Source organism: Amblyomma americanum, chromosome 5 (assembly GCF_052857255.1).
Source record: "Amblyomma americanum isolate KBUSLIRL-KWMA chromosome 5, ASM5285725v1, whole genome shotgun sequence".
NCBI classification, from domain to species: Eukaryota; Metazoa; Arthropoda; class Arachnida; order Ixodida; family Ixodidae; genus Amblyomma; species Amblyomma americanum.
The window spans coordinates 153,067,583-153,079,864 of NC_135501.1; the positions used below are offsets into that span (position 1 = coordinate 153,067,583).

At 45.4% G+C, this 12,282-nt stretch overlaps 1 protein-coding gene across 3 annotated transcripts in view; it reads right to left on the reverse strand.

The window, feature by feature from the left end:
• The window catches only part of Coq6 (ubiquinone biosynthesis protein COQ6, mitochondrial), a 34,431-nt gene that overhangs the window by 5,843 nt on the left and 16,306 nt on the right, over nucleotides 1-12,282 (reverse strand). For all 3 annotated transcript variants that reach the window (XM_077665524.1, XM_077665523.1, XM_077665522.1), the window contains exons 10-13: nucleotides 9,443-9,566; nucleotides 6,661-6,776; nucleotides 3,166-3,332; nucleotides 144-213 (exon numbers count right to left, since the gene is read on the reverse strand). In XM_077665524.1, coding sequence (XP_077521650.1) covers nucleotides 184-213; nucleotides 3,166-3,332; nucleotides 6,661-6,776; nucleotides 9,443-9,566 — 437 coding nt within the window. In that variant the 3' untranslated portion in view covers nucleotides 144-183. The remainder of the gene's footprint in view (nucleotides 1-143; nucleotides 214-3,165; nucleotides 3,333-6,660; nucleotides 6,777-9,442; nucleotides 9,567-12,282) is intronic.

Below are 12,282 nucleotides of genomic sequence, written 5' to 3' on the forward strand. Positions count from 1 at the left end.
TCCTAATGCTTTTGCATGGTGCGCAGCAGACCATGGCAGATGCATTTCAAGAGTTTCTAGAACACTACTTCATTCTGCTTAGACATTGTAAACAAGGCCAATGTCATGCAAAGTTATGATGCAAAAATACACAGAATGCTCACCTACAGAAGGTACCATCAGGCATAACGCTGACAGTCATGTTTAGTAGGAGGCGCGATCAACTATCCTCTCCTGAAACAAGAAAAAGTAGAATTCAAAAACTCAAATGCTAAGCATCAAGGTCAACTGCCAGACAATCCCAGACAGCAAAACAGCATCATTCCGTGGTCATGCTGCAACTCGAAAAACAAAATAAAGGAAATTGGAGAAAAAAAAACACATTCAGAATGCTAGGAAAAATCAATGGAATATAAATGCGGCCATGGCCAAGAGTAGTACCATTTCACCACAGCCAAAGCATTTTGGACTGCACTTGACTTTTCTTTCTGAGACCAACTAAGCTGTAGGTAAATGCTCTCATTAACCCATGACCTCTGCTAACAAAATTTGCATGAAACTGTGCTGAATCCACGAATGCAGAATGGAATGATGGGGTGCATGCCCACCCCACTGTAAAAGCACTGCATATCGCCAGCATGCAGGCAAGAAGAAGATATACAGTGTGAAATTTTTGTCCCATTCCTTGTTAGCTAACTACAGTAGCTGACCGATTTTTCGGACCCCAATGATTCGGACTTACAAGATATTTCGGACTGCACTGAGGAACTGTTGCACACCTCATAGGAATGCATACGCTTTCACGAGCAACATTTCGGACTTTGTGGAGTGAAAAAGCTCAATTTTTCGGACTAAAACAGACTCCACAGTACTGTGGAGATTGTTTTTCAATAGAAAGTTCGTTATTTCGGCCTAATATAGACGCGAGCGGGCATCGCTGTCACAACCAAACCGTCCTCCGCCACGGTGAAACACGCCATCTTGGACTTAAACAGAGTCAGTGGGTGCCATGTGGGCGCTGACGAAGTGAATCAGACGGACTGGCTTGAATAGAATTGGCTATTTGTACTCCATCACTGCCATTCGAGACAATGGGACGCTCTCCGTTGCCATCGAAATGGACTACAAATGCGCGCAATCACACTGAAAACAAGACAACGGGACACGCATGCATCAACAACAGCAACTTCCTAGTCTTGTAGTGGGCGAAGCCAGCAAGCACTGCGAAGGATACAAAGCAAGCCCGCCATGCCCGTTATGCAATCTGGGCGTTGCGCCCACGGGCTGAACCTTCATCCACCTCGGTGTTTATGAGTTCCGCGCTGCGCCGACGGATGGAGCCACGGCTCCGCACGATACAGAATAACTAAAAAATTTCTAGTTCCGCATTCGTTTTCCTCATGCTGCCAGGCATGGAAGGCATTTGGCTGCCGCGGCACAGTGTTGCCAGAATAAGTGGAACGACCCTTTACAATTAAATTGCATAAAGTGGTGCAATTCCAATACCTCTGGGGGGTCCTCTAGGATCTGCATAAGTGTGCGAAGTGCTGCTGCTGCTTAAACAAGGTTCAAAAATTCTCATTTCCTGCTTCACGTAAGTGTTAGTTCCCAATATCGTCAATCTGAGCTGTGCAAACTACGTAGGGCTTTATATTATCACCTAAAGTAACGATGTCATGAGGCAGACACGCATGGCACCACAAAGTGGGTTGCAGTAGTGCAATGATCAGGAAGAAGAAATGTGGTACTCTGGCAAAGACTTCAGTGACTCTAGCATGAGACATGGCACCCTCCTGAGCCATGCTGCGGGCGGATGGTTGCATTTGGCCGAGATGAGACCTTAGCTTGCAATGAAGTTCAGCCTCTAGAATGTGCTGCGCCGGTATCGCAAAACATTTCAATGCTTATGCCTGCAGCCGATCACGAGAGAGACAGCGCATTTTTTTCAATGAGCTCTTTTCTTGCCACTCCTGTCATATCTAGACGTGGCCTCCATTTGAGAGCACATTTGAGTTAACCAGTGTGAGAGCCACAGAATCCATACTAACGAGCATCCGAAGCCATAGACTTACATGGGCGTTGGCCTGTACAAAGCCAGCAGCTCGAAATATCGGATTTCCGAATTAACGAGCTTTGACTTCAGAAGTTTTATGGAGTCGTCCCCAGTGCCCCTTTTTGAGAACAGACTTTATATGCAGGACTAAGAATCCCTGTTGCATGCACACATGAACATATGAGCCACATGTGGCTCATGCCATTACTACATTTCGTTCACCTTATGATTGTTATGATTAGCAGTTACGGTTTAAGAAGCTCTTCTCACACAGGTCTCTTCAGCCCTACCAGGAAATAGTGAAGCACATGAGAGGCATAGAGCTTTGCTAAGACAGCAGACAAAGGAAGACATTACACTGCTCTTCAAAGAGAACAACGCACTCAAGAAGGCAAAATGCTTCCTGGCCCTAATCCAATACCACGGGCAAGGATACTGGTGCTCTAGTCCTTCTTATCTTATCTGAGCCACAATGTGCAAACAGTAGTTGAAAGCTAGTTTCAAGACTATCCTTGTGGTGGAGACCTTGCAATAGGCAAGCTGTTTGCTCTGCCTTGTTAGACTTTCTGCCACCTCTCATTCTCTCCCCATTTTGAGCCACCTGCTTGGCAGATGGAGCATGCTTCATGCACCACCATTTGCTGCATTTCCCGCTTTGACTTTTCCCGTTCCTGTGTGCCTGTCACTGACGTGTCAACAGCAGTGCAGCAATGCAGCTATCAAGCAGTACATGAAAGCAGCTGTCGTCGGTGTACAGCAACACCATGAAAGTGGTTGATGTCCAAGCAGTGTGATTGTGCAACAGTGTAAGAACGTACAAAAAGCCATTAACCGCTTCTTTTAGCAACCTGGTAATAATGAATTTAAATTTACTGTAAACTTTTTCACTGAAACTTATTCTTTCAACGCAGAACTAGCAAAAGCTACATTTAAAACATTTAAATGTAGACCTCCATGTTGCCTTTGGCATGAGTAAGATGGCCAAATAATGTCACAAAAAGAGAAGCCTGAGAAACATTCACCATGAAGCAGAGTACAACTTCCCATGTTGCGCCTCACTACAAGTGTGACAGCTGAGGAGGATGACAGTCCAGCAGATTCGAAACCCTGGTTGCATGCAGTGCGCTACGTACCTTGAGCCCAACGCAAGCATCGATCAGTTGGAGTCCCACACTGCGGGCAGCCACCACGGGCAGCATGTTGAAACGGTACATCCCGACGAGGGCCTCGATGGCCAGGAGGAACGGTACTGTGTGCCGCTGGCGCTGGGTCTCGTAGTGCAGAAGGGTGTCGAAGCTCACTGCGCAAAGAATGCAAGCGTACCAAAGCAGTGAATCAAAGCATCAAGTCTGCAACTTGTCCCTGCCGAATCAGTGGCTCACGCACTTTGTGCTCAATATATGTGTGCATAAATGGGAGATGTTAGCCACTGCCGTGGTCTGCCTGCACACTATGCCATTAAGCGAGGGTGTTGCCATCATCATCAGATTATCCAAGTTACCGTAAAAACCCGACTATAGGTTCGACCGGAATATAGGTCGAGCCCCCAACTAACCAATTCTAAAAATGAAAAAAATCTTTTTCAATGGAAAAAGTACCGAAAGACACCCTCACCTTGAAACAAATGCGACTCGACAGGTTGCACAATGGTGACAGTACTTATTTTCATTTAAATGCTGCTCATATGTACACCCAGCCAATTTTTTAACAGTATCGCGCGCCCATCGACCCGCGTGTTTGTTTCTGGCGCACAGAAGTACGGCGCTGTAAAGCAAAGCCCTTCCTCTTCGTGAATCGTCGCACCCAGGATGGCGAGCCCTTGAATTGCGCCCTCGTGAGTCTAGAGGCACGCACGATTTTTACCGCTTTCACGCGGATGCATTCGGCAGTCACAGGCAGCGATGTTGCACGCAGCGCAACCTTTCCTTCCAATTCTGGATACGTTGCGGTCCGCCCACGATATGATGTTTTCTTCTGGTTGCTGCAAGCTGTAATACGCAGCTTCTGCCTCCGCCAGTACTGAATACTCTTTTCGGACACTCCAAATTCGCGCTGTGCCGCCACGTGGCCATGAGCTTCCGCGTATCAATAGCGTTTTTCTTGAAGGTGACAGTGAATTGTCGCCGGCTTCCGCTGATTTTGAAACAAAATGTGAAAAAGCAGCCTTTAACCAAACAACGGAAATGCAAAATGGCGGTGCACGCCGCACTGCTGCTGATGGTGATGGTGATGGAGGCTGTTGACTTCAGCTGCCTATTGTTGCAAGACTTCCGTAGTTTTTCCGCCAATGACCGGTATATAAGATGGGGGTCGACTTTTCGCAATGGTTTTTTGAAAAAAAGTTCGACCTATATTCCGGTTTTTACGATAAGTTTGCCACAGGGCAAAATCTTCAACTAGTGACTAAAACGAACCCTCTTTAGTGCCAGTATGACCTACTTCACTCTAAACAATTTTCCAATTTTATCAACCCACCTGGTTCTCCGTCACTCTTGCTAATAATTAGGGAGTAATTACTCATTTGCATTCATCCAAGTGCAGCGATACGGCTACAAAGGAAAGCTATTACAAATTTACTCCACCTTGGGGGATTCCCCTAAACATTTGACCAATACTCTTGGTTAAGTTTCCCTTGCACATAATCTTGTGGTAAAGGAAGTCAGTGTTAACTGCCTAGTCCTGAACTGTCCATCAGCAGGCACTAAACAAAGGTTTCCATAATACTACAATTACAAGAGATGCCAGAGGGAACAGTCAGCGGGCATGTAACCAGAAAAAAATCTACGGCTGAAGCACTTAGTTATTCAGAAGAGTGACAAAACGTGTCAATTTTTTGTTGCATGTCAGCTGTACCTTTGATCAGAGCCTGAGCTTTCCACCACAGCTGCTGACCTCCTAGCAGCTGCTCCTGTGGTTTAACACATACCAGTTGCAAAAATATGAAGATTAGTTTTGAGAGGAAAGATGCAGTAACTGCTTCACTTCTGCGTGGACACCTCAACCGCACTAGGTTTAAAAACTTACTATTCAAGCCATCATTATCAAGTGGGTAACGTCTGGAAGGAGTTGCTGGAACAGTGCTTTAACTTATATGTCAGTAGGTAGCTTGTTTTCAAGCAAGCATTGCCACTTGTTGCAGAAGACTGCATGCAAGAAGATAGCTAAAGTTAGAGTAGGTCACCAGCCAAGAAAAGGCAGTAGGCAGTGCCATCTTGAGGCAACTCCTGCATTCTATAATTGTGCTCCCGTGCAGTACCACAACCCATGCACTGAACGCATCAAGGATGGTTGCAGAAAACTTTAATACTGAAGTACAAGCCAAAGAGGGGCTCCACAAGAAAGAGCCAGAAATTCTAATTTTCTCAAAGGCTGCTGCAATGTTCCAACACATTCTAGTTTGTGTCACGAAGCAATAATTGTTAATTAAGCCACAACCAGACCCAAAAATCATTAGCAATCGCTGATTTTCAGCCTTTTGCTGAACTCTGCATGTCGCACAGTGTGATCAAAGGTGAAATTCAACACAGTGTCAGCATCAAGGAGCCAATGCTGTCCTTGATGTGCACTCAGCTTGAGAGCACAAACAAAAATTTCATCTGGCAGATCAATATTTACCCAATGTGCACTTGCAACAGACAGCTGGAGGTAGTGTAAAAACTGGTTCTTGCTTGAATACTAATGAGGTATACTCCCTGACATACAAAACCCCACCTTACAGCATGTAGGACGGTCATTTATTTTGTGAAGGACCTGACTATGTGTATTTTTATTTATATTGTTATGAAGACGAAGAAGAGTGCAGTGGCGCGGGACGGAGTGCTCGCGCTAGGCCCTTGAGCCATTAAATCATATCTTCATTCTGTCATCATGTCGTGCTTTCCTTGGCTTGCCACCGCGTAACATTTGGTGTGAGGTGCTGGGTACTCATCGTCATCCTAGTCCCCGGAGCATCGCCGCCTTCTGCTCGCCTTCGTCGTCGGCCGAGGGGACCTGGGCTCCGCCGCCCGGCTCAACCCCAGCTCGAACTGACCAGAACCGACCAGCCGCTTTCCCCCGCCCCGTCCCCAGCCCCGAACACAAGACACGACGACCAGGACCTGACGTACGATGACCCGACTACGACCCAAACCAAGACGGCACCCCCGCCCAGGCTGTGCGGCGATCCCTCAGCCCTTGACCTTCGGCAGTGGGTGACCGACCGCTGGACCTGAAGCTCCGGGGGCAACCGTCCACCAGATCATCTCCTTCATCTTGGTGGCAAGCCTTTCATCTTCTTCTATCCTTCCTGATCATCCTCATAGTCACCTCACCATTCGTAATTCAAGCAATCGATCGGGGCGACCGCTCCGAGGACCGGGGTCATGTTATGAAGACGAAGAAGAGGGCAGTGGCGCGAGACGGAGTGCTCGCGCTAGGCCCTTGAGCCATTAAATCTATCTTCATTCTGTCATCATGTCATGCTTTCCTTGGCTTGCCACCGCGTAACAATATCATTAACAACATACTGCTAGCCTCAGCTGAGGCTGTGGCAAGTTTGGGCATTGTATTAGACAGAATGGGGTAATTTGTGCAAGGCAAAGGAAGGCAAAATAGATGAGCAAAAAAATGAACAAATCTTTTTCTCTTACCTATTGGCTCTCCGTTATACACTGACTCGACCAAGAGTTGGGCCAATTCTTGGGCATCGCCAAATCCCAGGTTCGCACCCTGGCCAGCCATTGGGTGTACCCGGTGCGCCGCATCGCTGCATACGCCAAAGAAATAAATTTTTAGGTTTCAATATTTCAAAGAACTCTCTGTTGATTTTTTTACTGTTTGCATAAAATGCTGAACTAAAATTTATTTCAATATGATGTTTCAAAAATGTTGAAGCTTCTCAAACAACCTGGAGTTAACATTCTTTGCATTCGAACCCTACAGTGAAGGCCCCACAGTACTGAAAAGCAACCCACATGACCAAATGGCCTGACGACATTTGACAGAGAGTTTACTTTCAGAGTGGACACCATCAACCCCCTCCCCCCTCGCCAATGTTCACAACAACTTTATGGCATGAAAAAAAAAGCTAAGGTTTATTATAAAAACAATTCATACGAAAAAGATCTGCGAGAAAATATGTTCGAGAGGTGTGTGAATGTTCGAAATTTCAAATACCGTATTTACTTGAGCACTTATTTTTTCTTAATATTAGGCCTTCAAAAAGAAGGCGCCCAAATTAAGCATAGATTTCATGAGCACCTCCTAAAAGAACTACAAATATTGCCCTACAAGCCGACCCCTCCACCTGCACCTCTCTTTGTCTGGCCCCCAAAAAAAGCCGACTCAAATATGGGTGACACAACCTCCCCTGCTTCGCAAGTTATGTAGTAGTTTCCTGTAGAATGGCATGACAGCACCCGCGCAACTCAAAGCACAGAACGCGGAATGATACAATTGCAAAGCCAGCCATCAGAGGCAAATGGAGATACGAGGCGATAACACAGCACCCTCATGTGCAGCAAACCGAACAGCCAACGGTTCGGCAGTTGCAGATTCTGGTGCAATGCACGCTCTGGAGGTAACTGCTCATGCAGCAGATCAGTGCAATAGAGGCACGCTAGTTCTCACGCCCAAATCTGGTGCACTTGCCCCAAGAAAAGCCAATAGTGCTGGCCATATTTACTATGCACTGCAGGTATGATTTTGCTTCGGCTTGGCCTTGCCAGAGTCATCTTCCTTAGAGTGGCCTCCCCTTGCCAATCACGCACATTTCGTAGTCGCAAGCGGCCACGGCAATCTTCTGTTCTTAGCGCACCCACATGCACACTGGAGTGCTTGTGTAGCATGGAGAGCAAAATGTGAGAGTTAGTTTTGTTTTCATAAATCAGTGTAATAAATTAAGTGTTACGCAAAATACGTGAGGACACAACTTATGCGAGCAAATACGGTAGTTTGCTAAGAGTATTTGCTCTTTGATTCGATTCGCACTGCTGCTTTACTATTCGAAATATTCAAACCTCCTAAACATTCTAAGAAATTTTTTGTTGACCTAAGCTTGCAGTCAAATATTGCGGCAGTTGCCTTTTAAACGTCGCTGCAGCCACTATGCGCTCCCAGACCATAAAATGATCTGCAGCATCAAGCGACACGTCATTGCTTTGTGAGATGACTGGCTATTAACGCGCTGGTAAAGAACGCAAGTGGGACCTAATGCTAACATCATTTCTGATCAACAGAATAAGAGGTACGATGTGCACGCTGACGGCTCTGGCAGAGTAGCAAAAAGGATGAAGTTATGGCCCACGGGCGTTATTTTGCAGCAAGAGCCTTCATACTGCGCAAGTTTCGTCTATTACAACCTAGAAAGTGGCTATTTTAAAACAAAGGAAGCAAGCAAAAAATGTAGATGATGCAAACAAAAGATCTGGAGACAGACTACAAACTGAGTCTTGCACAGCGCAGTTTCTTTTGCGCCTTCAGTTAGTGGCAGCATTTATGCCCCCCCCCCCCCCCCCCTCAACGCGGCTTGCAGTGCAGTAAAATCAATTTGTGAGGCCCAATCGGGCTACATCTCGTTGAGAACATTCGACATGCTATCGCAATCCGCAGCCAATGCTTTGTCCTCAGGCGTCATTGAGGTATAGCGGAAGGGATAACCTTACCCGCACTGTATTTGAAGTTGATGCCCTTTGTTTCGTGAGCAGTATGCAGCGTTTTGCAAGAGACGCACCGAGCAATGCCCAACAGATAGCAACCTAGTTCAGATATGATTATGCCAGGAAGGAAATACTATATTGCTAGCTTATCATGCTTCCTACCAACAATCAGTAAACACTCTTGCCATGCAGACATTGAGTCCAGAAGGAAATACTATGTATATTGCTAGCTTATCAAGCTTCATAACAACAATCAGTAAACACTCTTGCCGTGCAGGCATTGAGTCAATCTCTCAGATTATTTTTTTCATTGAATACTATCGTGTAATTGAAAGAAGTGCACACAAGTTATTAGCCTATAAAACATAATTACTACTGCAACTCCCTCGCCCCCTTCTTGTATTCAATACCTCTGTTTGTTTTCAATTGCAACTAGTCGCAATATTATCAGAAACTGTTTGAAAGTATTCAACTTGCAACCAATTGTCATTATTATTAACAGTCACTTCACAGCCACAAATTTGGCATTTTCACACCTCAACAAAAATGATCAGTGTACACAAATATGTCTGCAGTCTTCCGAGAAAAAATAAATTTCAAATTGCTGAAAAATTAAATGCGAGTGTTGTTAATAATCGTGCATTTATAAGTGCAAATCGAATTACGTGCTTCAACCCCATTAGTAGTGTGGTCATGCCTCTCCATGGAACACCTCATCTTCATGCCCTCGAACTGCTACAAGTAAGGAAACAGCATTGAAGCAACAAATGCTCACCCAATGAGGGCTACCCTGGGTAGCACGTAGTGTGCAGCGTAGCTGAGGCCGAGCGGGAAAGTAGCCCGGCTGCCTGGCACCAGTGAAAGAATGTGCATCGGAGCGTCACTGCTGGGAGGAGGCGCTGTTGAACACCGTGTGACGAGGAAAGTAAAAAAAAAAAATCGAGCCGGAGAATTAGGTAGCCCTCGCATCTTCAGCTCGGCGTGACGATGAACAGAAATTGTAGTAACTGTCACGAAGTGCATTACTAATTTACACAGTGTGTTTCTACGAAAACTCTAAAAATTTCTTAACAATAAGGTGGTTAAAATAACAGAAACTCTTTTTCAGGAGCCAGCTGCAATGAATGCCAGTTAACCAATAAAATGAAAATGAAAATTGGTTTTTGGGTAAAGGAAATGGTGCAGTATCTGCCTCACATCTCAGGGCACACCTGAACCACACCATAAGGGAAGAGATAAAGGAGGGAGCGAAAGAAGAAAGGATAATTTTGACCATCTGGGGATCTTAACGTGCACTGACATCGCATAGCACACGAATTTTGCCTCCATCGAAACGCAGCCGCCGCGGTCAGGTTTGAACCCGGGTACTCCGGATCAGTAGCCGCGGCCCCAATCACTGAGCCACTAGAGCGGGTGCAGTTAACCAAAGCTTACTAATTAAGTTTTAAAAATTGCAACCTCTGGCGGTTAGGGACAATCGCAAGTTTTTATTCAAGGATCAAGGACAAGATGATGCTATCTCAGATTTTCTGAAATGAAGAAAAGGTCGCTCTCTTAAAGCCCTGAAATGCAATAAAATCTGGTGCATTTTTCCACGCAAATTCAAAACTGAGCGCATGAGGTACATGGAAGTTCACTACAAATGCAACATCCGGTGATGGTGTGTTGCAGTGCCTAACCACCTGCACTACTGTACTGTGGCATGCACTTTCTTTTGCTTCGTCACTCTCAAAAACAGGGGCCGTGTGGCTGCCGATGACTATCCCATTTCTTGCACCAAGCAATGATACACTGTACTCATGTGGCTACAAACTTTCTATTGGCCCTAACAAGCAGACTACTAATTTATAATTTCATCAGTAAAATTTTGTCAATGCGATACTAGCTAAATTAGCGTGATTTTCAGAATAACCGACACCTGCCACAGCTGACCGTTTGTTCCTGAAAAGGTTTTCGTTTCATTTCAAATCCTCCATTTGGGAACATCTGCAAGTGTCTGCTGAAAGACTGGGTACGTAATTACTTTGCAAATGAATAAACTGTTAAAATCAATACTTCAAAGGTGCTCACCTCTGCAGTGACTGAGTGAAACTAAAAAATTACGGCGATTCCAATCACAAAATCCAGAAATGTACTAAACTTAATGCAAGCAAGAAATAAGAATACTGCACACATTGTGCGCGGCCGTGAAAAAGGTGCCGAAGTTGGTTCTTAGCCACGCTAAGCAGTCACATTCTTCACTCAGAATAAGCGAGTCTAGTAGTACAATGTACTCGAGCAGGTCACTGAAGAAAAAATTAACGCTGGCAGAAACAGCACCAATTCAATTTTAGTTAACAAATAACAATGAGAAAAACAGAGACGAAAGGGGAGAAAAACTTGTTCTGTGTTCTTCACTCCTTTCAACTCTATTTTTCGCGCTGTTATTTTTGAACATGTAGTATCACCAACTTTGCCCGCCTAGCTATCGTGTTCAATTTTCGTCAGCAGCGATTCATTACAATTTACTGTAGAACTTGGACAGAGACCCTTTTTCTGTGAAAGTGTTCTAGCGGCCAGACAAATGATTGCCCCAGTATGCAGCATGTGTGAGAGTGTAGGAACTTCTTGAAAGGCATAACACTCGTGCACCTCCATTCTAATAGCACAACATGTGCGAATCTTCAGAGGGGCAGTCAATTTCAAATAGGACAATACTAACAATCCGATAAATTTTAAACCTGAGCCATACATCCATACCAGCCCTATGGCTATGTTCAATGAGGTCCTAATGGCAGTTGCTCTCTTATTTCAAATCCTGTGGATGCATTCAAAACCTTTACTGCACCCACGTCACATTCCCGAGAAGAGCTAAATGCACATGAGGAATTGTTGATGAACTACTCAGATTGTAAGCACTGCTCATGGTAGCATTTCACAACAAAGCAGAGTTGCTAGAAGCCATCTGCTGTTCTGTGGGCATTTGCCTTTTCTGTTTAAGGTTTGCACAGCAACACTCGTGTCTTATGCTCTGCATGGACAATCTTATCTTCAGTTGATGACGCTACAGTCACTTTAATGTTGTTTGGTTATTAACACAGAAATTTTCACAGTGCTAATGGTGGACTCGCAAGACAGACCACTAGCCCGCAAACCAGGCATCTTGCGGCATCCCACATTTGGTCCATGCGGTCCGTGCCTGGCCCATGCAAGTAGAAAGGTAGCACGCATGTCTAATCCAACCATCATCCCCCTCCTTGACCTTCCTCTCTGCAGGTGGCGACAAGCGGATTAGGCATGCACATGGTTTTGCCATGCTATGTTCAACATCATGGGCAAGTGCGAACCTCGAGCAGCTGAACTGAGACGACGGCACGTGACACATGGTCCGTGGTGGTCTGCAGGCCAATGGTCCATCGTGTGAATCCGCCTTGAACAGCTTAACTGTACCCACTCAACACATATGTGGGCACTAAGAAAAGCATTGAGTACTCAGCAGCATACTGACTGAAACTTCCACCTTTATATCATAAAGCTGATTAAGGACTTCATTATCAGTTGATGGTTGTGTCCATGAGCTATCAAACAAAATGGCCCATACCACTGTTCTCATCATCTGCGACTGGCAGGTTACCT